The sequence below is a fragment of the Hypanus sabinus genome, chromosome 8 (assembly GCF_030144855.1).
Source record: "Hypanus sabinus isolate sHypSab1 chromosome 8, sHypSab1.hap1, whole genome shotgun sequence".
Lineage (NCBI taxonomy): Eukaryota > Metazoa > Chordata > Chondrichthyes > Myliobatiformes > Dasyatidae > Hypanus > Hypanus sabinus.
In genome coordinates, this window is record NC_082713.1 from 140,090,490 (window position 1) to 140,108,796 (window position 18,307).

Below are 18,307 nucleotides of genomic sequence, written 5' to 3' on the forward strand. Positions count from 1 at the left end.
GCAAGGGGCTGAATATCATTCCTCACCAGCAGAGCCACCCCACCCCCTCTGCCAGTCAGTCTGTCCTTTCGATAAGATGTATATCCTTGAATATTCATTTCCCAGGCCCTGTCTGCTTGAAGCCATGTCTCTGTTATTCCCACGACATCGTACTTGCCAATTTCCAACTGAGCCTCAAGCTCATCTACTTTATTCCTTATACTTTGTGCATTCATATATAATACTTTTAATTCGTTACTCCCCTCTCCTTTCATATCAGTTCCTATTTCACTTGGCCATACTGTATGATCTCTTCTTGAGCTTTCTACTCCATTGATTCTGTTGTCCTTTTTAACTTTTCTTATTTTCACTTTCCCTTTAACTCCATCCTTATATTTCCAGTTCATCCCTCCCCCCACTACTTAGTTTAAACACATCCATGTTGCAGTGGCAAACCTGTCTGCCAGAATGCTGGTCCCCTGTCTATTAAGGTGCAACCCGTCCCTTTTGTACAATTCATCCCTACCCCAAAACAGATCCCAGTGGTCCAAGAATGTAAATCCTTGCTTCCTGCACCAGTTCCTCAGCCGCACATTCAGATCCATTATCTCCCTGTTCCTGCCCTCTCCAGCACGAGGAACTGGAAGCAAACCAGAGATAACCACCCTGGAAGTCCTGCTTTTCAGCCTTCTTCTGAGTTCTCTGAAGTCCCGCTGCAGAATGTCCTTCCTCGTCTTCCCGATGTCATTTGTGCTGACATGCACTACCACTTCCGGCTGTTCACCTTCACCCTTGAGGATTCCCTGCAATCGGTCCATGATGTCCTGGATCCTAGCACCAGGGAGGCAACACACCATCCTTAAATCTCACCTGTTGCCGCAGAAACCCCTTTCCGTACCTCTTACTATGGACTCCCCTACTATCACAGCTCTTCCTGATGTCTGACTCCTCAGCTCTGCTTCTGCACCAATTTTAGGCTCGCAGACCTGTCCGCCTCTCAGACTGGCAGTATCTTCTGTCCTGACAGCTTCCAAGAGGGTGAACCTGTTTACGTGGGGTCTCGTGTAATTCAAGCATCCTTTCCTTCCTCATCATCACCCACTTCCTCGGTGTAACGACCTCACTGTAGGTCCTGTTCAGAAAACTCCTGTTTTCGCAGATAAACCTGAGGTCATCCAGTTCTTTCTTCGGTGCTGCAACATGCTCCTTCAGAAGCTGAATCTGGACACACCTTCCACAGCTGTAGCAGCCGGGGGCACCATCAGTGTCCCTGACCTCCCACATCATGCACGTAGCACACTGAATCAGCTTAGCGGTCATGTCTTCACCCTCTCCAATTGTGCCTGGTGTAGTCTCCTCCCTCAGCCTCCTCGCCGAAGACTCTCGAGCCAAAGACTAGCACTTTTCACACCAGGCACTTCCCTCAGCCAGGCCGCTTCCCGACTAATTTCCTACTAGTTTTTGGTTCAGCCTTTGGAACACTGAACTACACTCAGTGGCCACTTTTTTTTAAGGTACAACTGTACACCTTGTTAATGCAAATATCTAATCAGCCAACTTAATGCAAAAAACATGCAGTCATAGTCAAGACTTTTAGTTGTTCTTCAGACCAAACATCAAAGTTGGGAATAAAGGTGATCTAAGTCATTTTGAGTGTGGAATGATTGTTGGTGCCAGATGAGGTGGTTTGAGTATCACAGAAACTGCTGATGGCCTGGAATTTCAATGCACAACAGTCTCAAGAATGGTGTGAAAAACAAAAAAAAACTCTAGTGAGTGCAGTTTGTGCTGCTGAAAACACCTTGTTAATGAAAGAGATCAGAGGAGAGTGACCAGACTGATTCAAGCTGACAGGAAGGTGACAATAACTCAAATAACCACACTTTACAGTGATGGTGTGCAGAAAAGCATCTCCTGAATGCACAAACATCTTGAACTTTGAAGTGGATGGCTACAGCAGCAGAAGACCGTGAACAATCTCTCAGTGGCCACTTTATTAGGTACAGGAAATACCTAATAAAGTGGCCCCTGGGTTTTTCTATACCCAGCACCTTTAGGCCATAAGATAATAGTGATGGGTACAAAGTATTGGTTGGTCTGGCTGTCCAGGAGCATGACTTTACTCTTGCATTGGTCTACACTAGTTCCCAGCATCAGACTGAAATGGTCAGCTAAGCTTCTAAGCTTGTGGACTGAGTACTGGTCAGTGACTGATAAAATAGTTAAATCACCTCACAGGCAGCTCAGAGGCCTGGACTAACAATGGAGAGCTGTAAGCTCAAATGGCACCAATGACAGCTGTAGCATTTTAAATAAGATGAATTCACTAATTTAAAATTAAATATTACCTTGATACAATAAAAGTGGCCACAATTATCTAGTTGTTGTAAAAAGGCCATTGGTTCACTAATATATTCAGGATGAGAAATTTGGATCTGCTGCCCTTACTTAGTTAAATCTCTGTGTGAATCCAGCCATGTAGCGATTTGTTTCACTTTTAATTGCTCCCTGAAATACTCTCCAGCAAGATGTCTCACTGTGATCGAATGGCCACATTCCCAGAAGGTGCTCACTACCATCATCTTGAGCTATTGGAGTTGAGGATGAATTCTGATGCTGCCAGAAATGTCAAAAACCTAAAAAAATGAACAGTGAACATAATGATGGCAGCCTGGAATAGAGTGATGTTAACCTGACTACTTCTGTTCACTGGGATATTGTCCATTGTGCCACTTTGGACATGGCAAAGGACTCAAAGATGAGGCAGGGAGAGGGAGCTCTTCGTGTACTTGCGTGGGAATATTCTCTCAAATGCCCTCTTGTGGTCCAGAGGCATGAGGGAAGCATATAATTTTCTGGCAGCCCCCTTTGTATTTATATCTATGAATAGCCAAAAGGATTTCAGAGATCCCACTGTAAGGTGCTGTTCATCACAGGCTAGAGTGGATGGTTTGCCTCAGGGCAGCGGTGAACCTGTTGGTTACTCGTGTGGACACGATCTTGTAGTCAACATTTAGCAAATAAATTGGTCACTAACTTTGGATTTTGTTCCTTCTGGACCAAAATATAGCTTGGATAGAGTTGAGTTACATCCTGGTATGATTCTTCTGAAGTACATGAAATGCCTATGCCACTGCAGATGTTTTTGAGGAATTGGTAGGAAGTGGCTATCCTTGCCAGATCATCACCTACAGTTCCTTAGCACCCATTGACTTGGCGCTGTAAGAGTGGTCCCCATGGAGGCATGGAGATGGCCGCCAACTATTATTGTAAGGCCATCAACTCAATGAAAAAGCACACAACTTTGTTTTGGGCAGGCTGAGCCCGAAGGTCACACAGCACAGAAACAGGCCCTTTGGCCTTCTAGCTCCATGTAGATCATCAAGTACCTGTGTCTACTAATCCCACTTGGTCAGTAGCATTCTATGCCTTGGCTATTCAAGTGTTGGTATTGTGACAGCCTCTGCTTCCACTACCCTCTCAGTGCATTCCAAACTCCAATTAAGCTCATTGAAAAAAATCTTATTTATTCAAGATTGTTTATGTAATTCCCAGTACACAAGTGTAAAGGAGAATGAAATCATACTTACTCTGGATCCGAAGCAACATATTAAAAACACACTAAGCCAATGAATACAATAGTAAAAAGACACAGTAAATATAAATACATAAGATGGCTTATATACATTGATTATATGTACATAACGTGTTGCTAGGTACACGAGTGTCTGTACATAAGGTGACTGACAGAAAATCATAAGGCTGTAGTGGTGGGCTGTGTGGAGGGTTGGGTCAGTGGCTGGAGATGTTGATCACCCTTGCTACTTGGGGAAAGTAACTGTTTCTGAGTCTGATGGCCCTGGCATGGATGTTATGTAGCCTCCTCTCTGATGGGAGTGGGAGCAACAGTCCATGAGCACAGTGGGTGGGATATTTCATAATATTGCTGGCCTTTTTCTGGCACCTTTCTGTATATATGTCCTTGATGGCAGGTTGTCTAGTGCTGGTGATGTTTTGGGTGGGTTTGACTACCGTTGTAAAGCCTTCTTGTCTGTCACAGTACAGTTCCTGTACCATGCAGTGATGCAGCATGTTAGGATGATCTCTACTGTACATCTGTACAATATCATGAGTATAGATGTTCATAGTCCAGACCTTCTCAACCTCCTCATAAAGCAGAGGCGTTGGAGAGCTCTCTTGACTGTGGAGGATGTTCTGGGACCACCAGAGGTTGCATGTGATGCACACTCCCAGGAGCCTGAAGCTCCTCGTTGCTTTCCCTGCTATGCTGTCCATATAGAAAGGGATTTGAGCGTGCAGTACTCCTGAAGTTTCTTTTGCCTTGTTGACATTGAGAAAGAGGTCATTTGCATGGCAGGAGGCTTTCTGCTTTTCCACCTCCTCTCTAGGCACACTTGACAATGTCCTTACTCAGTCGTTGGCCTTGCATCCATGTGTGAGCCCAGTGTACAAAAAGGGGCTCAGCCCACAGCCCTGGGAGGTACCTGTGTTGACGATGACCTGGGGGGAAAACGGCTGTGCAACCGGACTACGGGTTAGGAATTCCAACACCCAGTTGCACAGTGGTGTGTTCAGACAGAGAAGCTTAAGTTTGTTCACCAAGGTCTGTGGAGCAAATGTCGAATGTTAATCTGGAAACAGCATTCTGACATAAGTATATTTCCCCCTGTATCTCTTACTCCTTACCTATAAACCCACTGTTCCAGACAGACTCGCTTCATCATCCCTTCACAAGGGGTTGCCGACTGGAACACAGTACAGGGGTACGTGCTGTGGGAGCATCCCCGCGAAGTCTAACTCATGAAGGACCTGTGGCGGAAGGTTATTGCACCAAGCCTCTTTTTCATGCATTGTTGTAAAGAATACAGCACGTGGCCTTTCTTAATAAACGCGGTTTGCCGGTAATATTCGAAAGCACTGATCGTAAAAATATAAACATTGCTTGTGTTTGTGCGAAGAGATTACATACATTTTTTTCTCTGTTAAAATATTGTCTTTAAAGTACTTCTGTTTAAAACAAACATACAGCCGCTTACCGGCGCTCTACGCTCAAGGTGGAACAGGGCTGGAGAGGAATGTAAACACATTCTGGTTAATACCGCCCCAAATGCTGATTAAAAAGCAAAGCTTCTCAATAGCCAGAAGCCCGATAAGAGAATAAAGGATGCATATTCATGGAGGGGCGGTGGTTGGGATTTATAAAGCTGCTCCCTTCATGCTATATATGTTATGAGACCACCACGTCTCGATCTCACGTTAGTTACAGTTTTGTCTGTCTCTGATGGGCCCATCCACGCCGCGTTTGTGCACTGGCTCGCTGCAAGCAGCACGTGGGAGCTCAAGAACAAGTTTTAACACTGGTGCGAAGATTATGTTCGGGAAATCTAATCACAATTCGCAGGTGCATGTTACCACTGGCAACTTCACTCTCCATTAATTACAGTTTCAGTTCAAAAATACCACGTGTTAGAAGACTATTTGATCTATTTCAGCCCGTTAGGTCCTCTGTTGGGAATTATCCAGCGTCACTTAACTCGTGCAGGTCCTCAGCTTCGGCCACCATTAGGGGAGTTAGACGTCAGAGCCGATCTGAGAGCAGGTGAAGGGCTTAAAGTTTTATTTTGCTCACTATAGAGCTCTGCACATGTGCGATTGAGCACGTATGTAGATGTCTTTCTCCACCCCCTTCTATGTTAGATCATGGTGATGTTTAAAGTATGTACAGTGACATGATACCTAGAAAACCAGGCTGCCCGCTTAAATCCAGTTTGTGTGTAGTTCGCCACCCCGGAAGGTCTAACAGCAAAATTACTTGCAAGGGAGTATTGTTACTTCAGCATGGCCGCTGGGCGGACACCGAAAGACAATATTTCATTTTCTCACGAATGTAAAGTCTACCTTGCCCATGAAACAGATCTGGGACAACTATTGGTGTGGAATGACCTCTTAGAATATAAGTTTACAACACCCTCGGAAATTTAAGTCCGAAATTAATTTTTCGGAAAATTTGAACTTTTTAATTAGCCTCAGAGTAGACCTGTGTCCGTGTCTCACAACTCTCTGGTATTGGGATTCTGAGCAACTTGTCCGACGTGGGCTAATGGTCCAAAGACATGAAATGTGTAAGTTTCAGGCCGGGTATCCCAGTGTTTGGTTTGTATGGGCAGTGGAACATTTCGGGGAACAGGCAGTAAAGTTGAAGCCAAAATCAGATTAGCCGTATGCCCATGGAATGGCGTAGCTGACGCTCGGGGCTCCATAAACTGTTTCTACCACTATTTTTCATGCTCTTGTGTCCACCGTTCATATGGCTCATCCTTTCCTCATCAAGCAAATATCTGCTTTCAAATTAGGTGATTAAAAGTATTCTAAAAACCCACGCCGTTTATAATTTCCCCTCTCCGCCCTTCATCAAGAGAGTGCCTTTGATGTTTCTTTCGAACAGGGAATTCTGTTTCCGAACTACCACCACCCCCTCCCCATGCGTTCTCGACACCCTGTTTCTTGGGAACCACCACGAAGAACAAGGGCCCTTCTGAATAATCTGCGATGCGGTACTTGGCCATGGTGTATAATTCCATGGTGCTCTCTGCCTATAGAACATAACGGACATTTCTCCACTCTTTTACCTACAACCTGCAATAGGCAAAATGGTTCAAACAAATTCTTTTCAGATCAAAGGTCCAGAAGGTAATTATATTTCAAAGACTCTCCCTCCGGTCAGAATTTACGACTGACGTCCAAGGAGGGTCTTCATTACTGATCCACTCGACATTTTAAAATGCTATGATATTGTGTCGGACCCTTGGCTTCCTCCAACTCTGCTTAATACCTGTGATCTATCACCTGCGCCCCAATGATTGGCACTAAATCCGTGTCAATTCATGACCACTGCATTGGTAAGGTCCTGTACTATTTCTCACTCTCACATTGTGTGTCACATCATCTAAGACCCTAAACAACAACAGAGCATCGTTCAGCCTTAAGGCAAAGTGTTGCTTCTGATACATATTTAAAACAATGCATCTATTCAGATAATAATAATAATAATAATAATGACCTTTTTTCACTTAGAGTAACAGACAATGCTACAGATATTCTGCTTCTCCGAACCTGGGGGAAATCTCCCCCCTCCCCCCACCCGACACCTTAAGTGTGATCAATTCGATTTTTGTTGCACTGAGTTGTAAAGCCTATTTGCCGTTTTTTTTTCCCCTTTGGAAAGTGAATAAGATGGTTGTAGGATTTATCTGGCTGTCTATAAGCAGATCAGGGCGATTTTCATTGTCATTTTTGCCCCATTGTGATTTGAAAGGGAGTGGGCGGATTACAGCGGCTGGGATTAGCCTGTCTGCCCAATTGCAACAGGCGGTCTCCTGAGAGTTGATGAACTCTCACAAAACACTCAACCATTTGAACAGCAACTCCCAACAACTGCAAACCACTGCTCCGTCATGAAAGAGAGGCAAAAACGCCAATCTAGCGGCAAGACACTGGACAAGACTGATTGCCGGGGAATTTCACAAAGAAGAAGCTCACATATAGAATCTAGCATTTTCATTATAATAAAATCAGCAGCCCGCGCAGGAACTGAAGCAGAGAGCGACCATGATCATCTTTTTGTCCCGCAGTGTGCTCCTGTCAGTTTATTACCCGCAGATGTTCCTTATCCTCACCAGCGGAAGTTACCTGTAAGTCAGAACAAGCATTTAAAACAAATCCTCGAAAATCTTAAAGTCAGTTTACGCGGTAGCTGTGCCACTTTGTCGTTTCGCCTGTAAATTCTAACACTCGCAAGAAAGAATGCTTTGCATTTTTTTCCTCTCTTTTCGGGTCTTCATCAGACGTCGGATCATACCTTTGCGTTACTCCGCACTTTACTTGTTGCAACGGCTGATACTTGCTACAGTCATACCGCTCACACCGCCAGTTAGTGAGCTGGTAATTTCTCTCCTCCCCCTTAAATGTTTAAATATATCTATCAAATTGGCATTTACTTTATGCCAGAATAGGGAGGAAAAGAGAAAAGCACATTGCGCTCGTTATCTGGGGAGCGTTTCGCTCAGCCCTGCTTTCTGATCTAGGTAGGGCAAAGTGCGTATTACTTTGGCTCTGTGTTATATTAATTCTTTCCCCTCCTTCCCCTCCTGAATTTCATCCGTTTAAAATTAATCCACATGTACACATTCCCTCCCTCCCTCTCTCGGTTAATTATACATTATTCAGCCGGGTGCTTCAGAAAATCTGTGGTTGTTTATTTTTCTCGCAGGGGGATCGCAAAGGACAGGAGTTTCGCGAGAGGGGAGAGAATGGAAATCTCTACGTAGTGGGACGTGCTCGCTGGTTTAACCCCTTCATTTTGTAGTTCCGTGTTAAACAGGGAAAGGATTACATGACTGCAGACCTTGTGGCGGCTTTCCGCCCAGTGCAATGTAGTAACTTCTGTTCTGGGCAGAAAGTGGACGGGTGCCAATTCAACCAAGTTTATTGATTTGGAAACACTTGCAGATGTGGTTTTGCACAGAGAGCTCACCAACTCATACAGTCACCTTATAGATCTGACGATTTGCTTTTATGTTGTGATTTGATTTTATTGTTCTCTGTCGCTGTTCTATTTTAGAGCGTTGTCCTCAGTTGTCGCCTTGGGAGCGAATATCATTTGCAACAAGATCCCAGGACTGGCGCCCCGGCAGCGGGCGATCTGTCAGAGCCGTCCGGATGCCATCATCGTGATCGGGGAAGGGGCGCAGATGGGAATCAACGAATGTCAATATCAGTTCAGGTACGGCCGCTGGAACTGCTCGGCTCTCGGAGAGAAAACCGTCTTCGGACAGGAACTAAGAGTGGGTGAGTAAGACAGACTAAAATTATTATACGGTAACCCTCAATGGCGATGTGAACTTCTGTTATCTGAGCGAGTGGGGGCCAGTGTTGTCCCTGTCTTCAGTAACTTACTGTTGTTACCTTAGAGTGAGCAGGTTTCGCATTCTTGCCCTTGGGGTCATTTTGTTTTAACACGTGCCTTTTCTAATTGTTCACCCTATACCCAGTTAAAGTCCGAATAGTTGTAAACAATTTGTCTTGCACTTCTCATTGCTGTTATTAATTGTCTCAGAATACTGCCGTTTGGAACTTGGATACTGCCGAAAGTAGTTTTGAAAATTATGCTGACAATATTAATTGGCAACTCGAGTATTGCTCCGGCAGCTCCTGTAATTGCAGCACACGCCTTCTAAAACAAAGGGGTATTGTTTCCGTTGGAGGAGAGGAATGTGTTACCACTCTGATGGATGTGATATTGTCGGCTTCCGTCTCAAAGTATTGACTATCAATCAGACCGATTTTGTGTAAGCAGAGTTAATCAATAAATTTACAACCGCGGAGTTCGATGATTTACAAAAGCGGAGATGCAGACAGATGACTCGCAACACTGTTAATAATTTACGCAGTAACTATTTGGAGTAAAATTGCAATTTCCGGTTACAAAATATGAGGCACCTGCTGAATGTACATAGGCTCCGCACCGGATTACACAACGCTGTTTTCATATGTGAAATTTGTTTAAAGATAGGGTAGGTAATTATCATGTTGAAAAGAAAAGCACAATTGTCCTTTTATTCTTCCCTGCAAAGTGTGCGTATTTGTCAAAGCCGGCACCTGTTGCCCATCCCTGGCTGGCGATGAGCATCCTCCTCGAATCATTCCAGAGAGACCGTTGAATGATAGCAGCTACAGGACTGTGGCTCAATCAGTACCTTAAAAACTAGGCTGGGTGGTGTAGCAGCTAGCGTGTCGCTCTACACGTTCTGTGAAATGAAGATTGTAGTTTTAGAGGCGATGCTGAAGAAGATTTGCCATCTGGTGGTGATGCTTCATGCAGAGACTATGTATAGCAGCTAGTGGTATCAGGAATGAGGTTTGTTTAAGATGATGGAGCGGGTAGTAATCAAGCTGGGTGGTTTGTACGGAGCAGTGTCATGCTTCCTAGTAAATAGGAGGTTCTGCACATGCTGTATACAGAGTAACACCTACTAAGTATTGGAAGAGCTCACTAGATAGGGTGACATCTATGGAGAAAAATAAAGTGTGGGTGTTTTGGGCTGAGAACCTTCATCAGGACTGGAAGGGGCGGGGGAAGAAGCCTATCGCCTTCCAGCTTGTATTCTTTCCTCCCCCCCCCCCACCTTCCTATTCTGACTTCTCTCTTCCTTTCCAGTCTCGAGGAAGGGTCTCGGCCCAAAAGGTCGAATCTTTATTCCTCTCCATCATGTTTCCTCAGTATTTTTGCAGCTGCATTTATCCAGGGAAATGGACAGTATTATTTTACAATCCGGAATTATCTCTTGTAGATGTTTTTAGGGAGTTGGAGATGAATTACAGAATATTCAGCTCTCAGCTTGTTGTCCCTGGTCATTATCACTATATTTATACACATACGGATCTGGTTGTTTCAGTTACATTTCTTGTAACTGCCAACCAACAACCCCATCCCCACCCCTTTGCTAATCATGAAATGTTTGGTGTTTTGTTACCAAGCAATGTCAAATTCGTTGGATTTGACCAATTGGTACTGATTATTGTAACACGTTTGTAAAACAGAAATTCTGCATGTTATCCAGGCAAGCCGCACGTGGGCCCAAATGACTTCACCTGAAAGTGTCGATTCAGAAGATGGTGAAGCAGGTGTTTCACTCAGTTGCAATCTTTGGTCATGGAATTGATTGAAGGATTTGAGATGTTATGTTACAACTGTACAAGTTGTTAGCAAAACTGTACTTGGAGTATTGTCTGCAGTTCTGGTTGACTGGCTATAGGAAGGATGAAATTAAGCTGCAAAGGGTGCAGAAGAGGTTCACAAGGCTATTCACGAAAGTGGAGAATTTGAGTTGTAAGGGTTGGACAATGTCTTTCCCTTGGAGTAGAGGAGGCTAACGGGTGATATTGTAGAGGTATATAAAATCATGAGAGTCATGTGGTTACAGACTTTTTCTCAAGATAGAGAATTTTAAAATTTGAGGGCATAGGTTTAAGATGAGAAGGGAAAGGTTTAAAGGGATCTGAAGTGCACCATTTTCAAATGAGGGTGGTGGCATTGAATGAACTGTTAGGGGAAGGTACATGGATAGAAAGCTTCAGAGCAATCTGGGCCAAACGCATGGACAGATTGAGTAAAAGACTTGTCCCAGTGCTCTTTACTCAATGAATCTCAATCAAAGTCACAGTAAATTTATTATCAAAGTGCATATATGTCACCATATACTACCTCAAGATTCATTTTCTTGCTGGCATTTATAGAAAAATAGACATTCTATAAATTTTATGAAAAACTATACATAAACAAAGATTGACAAGCAACCAATCTGCAAAAGAAGACAAACTGAGAAAATAAATAAATAAATAAACAAACTGAGAACGTGAGTCGTAGAGCCCTTGAAAGCGAGTTTATAACTTGTGAAGTCAGTTCACTGCTGAGATAAGGAAGTTATCCACACTGGTTCAGTTCATCGTTGAGGTGAGTGAAGTTACCTATGCTGGTTCAAGAGCCTGATGGTTGCAGGGTAATAAGTGTTCAGGAATTGAAAGTTACTGACCCTCTCCACCTCTGATCCCCAAAGGAGACTGGCCCTTGGATCTCTAGCTTCTAAAATGATTATGATCCGACAGTCATCATTAACAAGATCTTGAAGATAAATCATCATATATTAATCTCTCGGACCTCAGCAGCTTTCACACAATTACATTTAAATAATATCTTAATGAATCAATAAAGAAATATTTACTTCAAACCCCAATCCCATAATGTTGGTTGTATATAATATTCCAAGTGCACACGCACATGCAACACTTGCCTGAATTACTGGGAGCTATTTGCTATCTTTGCAATAGAAAGAAAAGAGAGAGAAATTGCCTTTCAACTCACGAGAGAACATAGGCCATCAACTTTTTTGCTGTTGATGTTTCTGTAGCAGGCAATTTCTTTTTTTACGAGGTTGAGTTGCTAGCTCAATGGAAAACATGCACAGGAGCCGGCTGGATTCAAACTCGGGACCTTCTGCCCCAAAGTCCAGCGCTGATGTCACTACGCCACCAGCTAGCAAATCTTTGCAATAGATTATGAACTTATTTTATCAATTGTATGAAGAAATAGAAAGCCTTTGAAATGTAGAAAAATAACTATCCTGAAAACCCAAAGCAAAGCTCTTAACCTTGTGGATCTTTCACTTGACACTATACTCTAACACACACAAAAAGCTGGAGGAACTCAGTGGGTCAGACAGCATCTATGAAGAGGAGAAAGGAGTCGATGTTTCAGGCCAAGACCCTTCATCATAGCTATACTCGGTTGTACCAACAACAATGTCCTAATTTGGTACAGTTTGCTGTTTTCCTGTGCTTGGTTATTGGTGCAGTCTCGATGGGCTGAAGGGCCTGTTTCCAAACTGTGAATTTTTCTACTGTGATGTGTAGTTGCTTAGCATGTGTGAAAGTAACAACAAAGGTATTTCAAATGACTGATCTTTGATGGACTAACTTGTAACAGAAGCACTGAGGTGAAGCAACAAAATGTGTCTGGAAAAAACAATCTTTCAGTCTGTCACACAAATAGTGGTGTTAAGACAATGGGTTTTAATTGGCTGTGGCCATCAGTTCCAAAAGGAACTGCTGGAATTTAGCCACTTAAACAGAAAAAGTCTTGAATTTGTGCATCCGAGTTGAATTATGAGATTTATTGTTAAATTCCAGGGGCTAAGTCTTTCACTGAGCTCTGTTACTGGACAGCCTGTGGAACCCAACAGTAAAGGCCAGTCTTGTTCGGATTGTACCAGGGAATCACCATTCAGTTCTTGCACCAGATCATACTTGGTAGAGGATCCCAATGATTTCAATAGGATTTCACGGCTTTCAAATGATGAGTCAAGTGCAAATTATGTTTTGAATTATTTTTATGTTGTTTTATATTTTTAATTCATTGTTGTAATGTGTTAACTTCTGAAAATACTTCCAAATAAAATTTACTTCAAATTTAATAGTTTTTAAATGTTTCAGCATCAGAGATGTACATTTAATGACAAATTTGAGAGAAAGCATAACCCTTCTGTCAAAGTCTGTCTCAGACTAGGAACAATCTCCATACAACATTGCCCAATGCCTAGTCACTATTCAAACTCATCACCATCTCAAGATTGTAGAGGGCCAGTAAGGGATGTGCTGTGCATGTGGCCCAGAGAAGTCATTATGGTTGGTGATTTGGGTCAACCAATTCTACTTCAGTGAATATTTCATGTACATTTTACTAGTTGTTTGAGTAAATCTTTTGTAATTTTAATTGAATAACACTCAATGAAACAAAGAATATACTAAACTTATCAAAAATGTTGAACTGCTCCAACAACTGAAATACTCCATAACGATTTTGTTAATAGTGAGAGATGGGTAAGGATTATAAATTGGCTTCCTGTTCAAATTTGTGATGTCAGTCTTGTATCCATTATTGAGTATCCATTATTTCCTTGATACTTTAATTTTGAAGTTTGAACAATGGCAACATAAAATTGAGGAATGTCTAATGGAAGTTGGGGTACAAGCAATTCCCTGTCATTTTGAATACACCATATCTACAATAGGCCTTAAAGGTAGATCTAATGTCAGAGAAATGTATACAATATACATCCTGAGATTATTTTTCTTCGCAAACATCCACGAAAATGGGAGTACCCCTAAGAAAGAATGAATGAATACAATAGAATACCCTCACTGTCTGACTATTAGATGTTGCTGGCTGTATATTGATGAGTTGCAGAGTACCATGAACAGGCAGATTTGCAACTGTAACTTGCTGCTTCCTTTTTTCCAATTCACACGAGCAGCTATGGCTCATGCCAGCAGAGACCATTGATGTGAATTAGATCTGTTTTTGGTGCCTCTGTAGAGCAGGGCTTCGAACTACGTAACCACTTACAAAAAAAAAACAATAATCAGTTTAAAAGTCAGATATCAGATACAACTTCTGTATTAGGCAACTCTATGGAAAATGATCTAACCAATAGATTAGTTAGGGTCATGAATCCTGAGAAACTGATGCTAATGAGTACAAAATGCTTGCTTCATCTGTTTTAAAGGAATAAATATATAATAAAGTCAGACACAGACTACACTTGAATATTTGCCACAAGATACTCTCTGCAATCAATTTAAAATAATTGCTCCCTACTGAGAATTGTAGCTGTGCTATTTCCACTCATTTTCATCAGTAGATATAGAGTGGTGCTGGGACAATTGTTCTTTAAACAATATTAAATACTGATGCTTGCTTATTAACTTCAAAAGTTAAGTAGTTTCACCATCCCTAAAGGTGGAAGGAAACTGTTGAAAGGTAGCATATTTGCACACAAAAAACCAAATCTGAAATACACAGTGTGTAATCTGAGGTGGTTTCTTTTAGATGTGATCCTGAACTATGACCAATTTGCTTGGTCAAGAAGATATGACCTATCCCGTGATACGTTTTTGAAAATCAGGGAGTTATCACTATTGTACAGACTAACAATGTATCCTTTAAAAAATAACCATGAAAATGAAATATCTGTTTATTATCACATTTGTGGGAGCTTGGTCTAGCCAGATCAGCTGTTTTGTTTTCTGTCTTGCATTAGCAACTACTACTCAGAATTACCCCATCAGCAATAAATGCTTTGGGAACATTTAAAAATGCATTATAATTTCAAGTTATTTTCTGGATGCTTCTCAGTACTAATCATGGTTTTTTTTTTCCCCTTCTTTCTTAAATGAAATGTTTACCATATAAAAATTAACATATTATGTTAGTTGCAGTTTCCTCTTAGGCCTCATTAACTTAATATGTCACAGATGTCACAAGCCTATTAATGGTACTGAAGGGAAGGAGGAAGAAAAAGTGAACTGGTTGATTACCAGCAGTGTAAGGATGTCATTTGGAGAGTTTTAACCTCACTTTCCCATTAATGTCATCAGCATGTGTTACTAATGCACTTACAGATTTGTTCCTAACAATAACTAGATAAGATGTATATCTTGTTGGTTTTTTTTTTAATAGAGGCACAAAAACAATGAAACGGTTCATAGGGCAAAATGCAAAAGTCATTCCCTTCCTTTCAGTTGCAGTAATTCATCACATGTCATCAGAGGGCAAACAGAATCTCTAGTACTTTGTATCACTGACACTGAGCCTTTGGTTACTTCACTTATTCATAAAGGCAGCAGATGAAGCACTCAATCGCTCTTACTACCTAAAACAAAGTTAGCCAAGAATTTCTGTGTCTCTGTTTTGCTTTCCTTTCTCTGTATTCCAGCACATTTAGCTGATGCAGAGATGATGCCAAATCCCCTTAAAGCTGCGACAATGTGACTGAAGTATCCTGTGAAAGTACAGAAAGCCTTTTCTGCTGCTTTATTCAGTCCTCACAGAGCCAGTCATCTCAAAGCAACCACTTTAGCATAAACTCTGAACTTTATTTGTATTATTGGACATGATGTAAATCATAATCACTCTATTGTTCATGGAGGAGATCAGAGAATCAGACAGAAAAATCATGGAAAACAGGTTAAACAGCATCAATGGAGAGTGGAGGAATGTGTCAACATTTTAGATTTAATAACTATAATAAAGTTAGAATTTCTTAAATATTAATTATTTGTCCCTTGCACTGCTGACAAGTGGTGTGGGTGCTTCATTCCTTATTACACTGATCTTTGACTGCTCAGGAAATCCCTATGGTGAACTAGCCTAAGTGGATCCTGAGGTCAATATAATTGAATTGGTCAGAGAATTTTGAAGAATGCCATATGATAAATATCTCAACACAAACTCCAGATGAAGACTTTTTGAAGAACCATAATCTGAAAGGGAAAGGTTTGTTGCTTGTTATTTGACTTATAAGGAGAAAGAGACTTTTAAAAATTAACAAATTCACTCCAGTTCATTACCACAGGGTAACTTTCACTCAACTTCACAGAAAGAAGTTAACTAAATCAGAAGGGAATGGAGGTAGGAATGGAAATATTTATCTAAGCTATATTGCTGTCCCACTTCCTACAACTTATTAGTCATTTGGTTGCTTAGAATTCATATTGCATGCATTGCCATGCATTCAGTGTGCTTTGGCTATTAGTTAATAGCTGAAGAATAGATTAGCTCTATTTATCACATGTATATCGAAACAGACTGGAATAGGTTTTATGTCAATGACCATCTGGATGATGGGGTGGTAAATTGGATTAGTAAGTATGCCGATGATACTAAGGTAGGAGGTGTTGTGGATAATGAGGTGGGTTTTCAAAGCTTGCAGGGAGATTTATGCCGGTTAGAAGAATGGGCTGAACGTTGGCAGATGGAGTTTAATGCTGAGAAGTGTGAGGTTCTACATTTTGGCAGGAATAATCCAAATAGAACATACAGGGTAAATGGTAGGGCATTGAGGAATGCAAAGGAACAGAGAGATCTAGGAATAACAGTGCCTAGTTCCCTGAAGGTGGAGTCTCATATAGATAGGGTGGTGAAGAGGGCTTTTGGAACGCTGGCCTTTATAAATCAAAGCATTGAGTACAGAAGTTGGGATGTAATGTTAAAATTGTACAAGGCATTGGTAAGGCCAAATTTGGAATATTGTGTGCAGTTCTGGTCACAGAATTATAGGAAAGATATCAATAAATTAGAGAGAGTGCAGAGACGATTTACTAGGATGTTACCTGGGTTTCAGCACTTAAGTTACAGAGAAAGGTTGAACAAGTTAGGTCTCTATTCATTGGAGCGTAGAAGGTTGAGGGGGGATTTGATCGAGGTATTTAAAATTTTGAGAGGGATAGATAGAGTTGACGTGAATAGACTGTTTCCATTGAGAGTAGGGGAGATTCAAACGAGAGGACATGATTTGAGAGTTAGGGGGCAGAAGTTTAAGGGAAACACGAGGGGGTATTTCTTTACTCAGAGAGTGAGAGCTGTGTGGAATGAGCTTCCTGTAGAAGTAGTAGAGGCCAGTTCAGTTGTGTCATTTAAGGTAAAATTGGATAGGTATATGGACAGGAAAGGAGTGGAGGGTTATGGGCTGAGTGCGGGTAGGTGGGACTAGGTGAGATTAAGAGTTCGGCACGGACTAGGAGGGCCGAGATGGCCTGTTTCCGTGCTGTGATTGTTATATGGTTAATGCAGTCTGAAGTTGTGCTGGGGTCAGCCTGCTGGTGATGCCATGCTTCTGGTGCTAGCATAGTGTGCCCACAACTTACTGACCCTAACCCCTACGTGTTTGGAATGTGGGGGAAACCAGAGAACCTGGAGGAAACACACGCGGTCACGGGGAGAATGTTCAAACTCCTTATAGTCAGCAGCAGGTTTGAATCCAGATCACTGGCATTATAAAGGCTACTGTGCCACCCTCAGTAGTTGTCCAGAAACAAGTTAAACATAATCAATCAAGCAGTTCAGTGCCTTAACCAAAAGCTACGTAGATCCCTAAGGATCTTGAATGTTCATAGTAAATGACTGCTTTTGATAGTGATTGCATTAGTTTGTAAAGTCAACTATAAGGTAGCCTCTGTAACAAGCAGTTAAAGATTAATAAAGAGCTATAAACTTGTGATCTGATATGTGCATGATGTAACTCAATTGATTTCAGTAGCAACATTATCAAAGAAAATACAAAGCTGGCAGTATAAGACAAACATATGGGAATGCTATTGTTAATTAGGTATAGACAAGATTTAAATGCAGCATGTTATTTTGCTTCTATTTGTTTAACTTCATCAGCATCTTCAAAGTCACTAAGCCTTGTTTCTGTAAGGCACTGCTCAGAATCAATTAGTTGTCACTGAAGATTATTAGACGGTCTTTTGATTCTGTGGATGGATATCAATTTAAATGAGCTTTCTTTCTTTCCACTATATACACGTGTAGCCTTTTGAAATACAATCTCTTCATAAGGGTTTGTGTCAAGGCATGAAAATCACCTTGTAAACAATTCCACGATGTATCAAAGTCTTATTTAATCTATTAGTGCCAGGGCTCAAGCACTTTTAGTAATCAGTGTGACATGTGCTTTTGTTTGGTTATAAAAACTACTCCAAGCTACTCAATGCATACAGTTCATACACAAACCTTTGGTAACAAGATCTGCAGAAACTCAGTCCTTTTTCATAAATCCTTTTTCAAAAAAGATTTTATTTACTCCACATTATGTATATAATGTAATGTGATGCATAAATTAAATACTATAGTAAATAGATGACTGTTTTTCCAGCACAGTAATTACAATCCAAGTGGCATTCTAACACTGAG

General features: G+C 41.5%; 1 protein-coding gene across 4 annotated transcripts in view; it reads left to right on the plus strand.

The window, feature by feature from the left end:
* The window catches only part of wnt7bb (wingless-type MMTV integration site family, member 7Bb), a 166,828-nt gene that overhangs the window by 71,146 nt on the left and 77,375 nt on the right, over window positions 1–18,307 (plus strand). For 3 of the 4 annotated variants that reach the window (XR_009513670.1, XR_009513671.1, XM_059978012.1), the window contains exons 1-2: window positions 7,441–7,691; window positions 8,621–8,847. Coding sequence is in view for 2 of the 4 variants with exons in the window: in XM_059978012.1 (XP_059833995.1) it covers window positions 7,609–7,691; window positions 8,621–8,847 (310 nt within the window). In the remaining 2 variants the exon portion in view is untranslated. Of the gene's footprint in view, window positions 1–7,440; window positions 7,692–8,620; window positions 8,848–18,307 lie in introns of those variants that run through there. The other variant, XM_059978013.1, reaches the window with a different exon arrangement.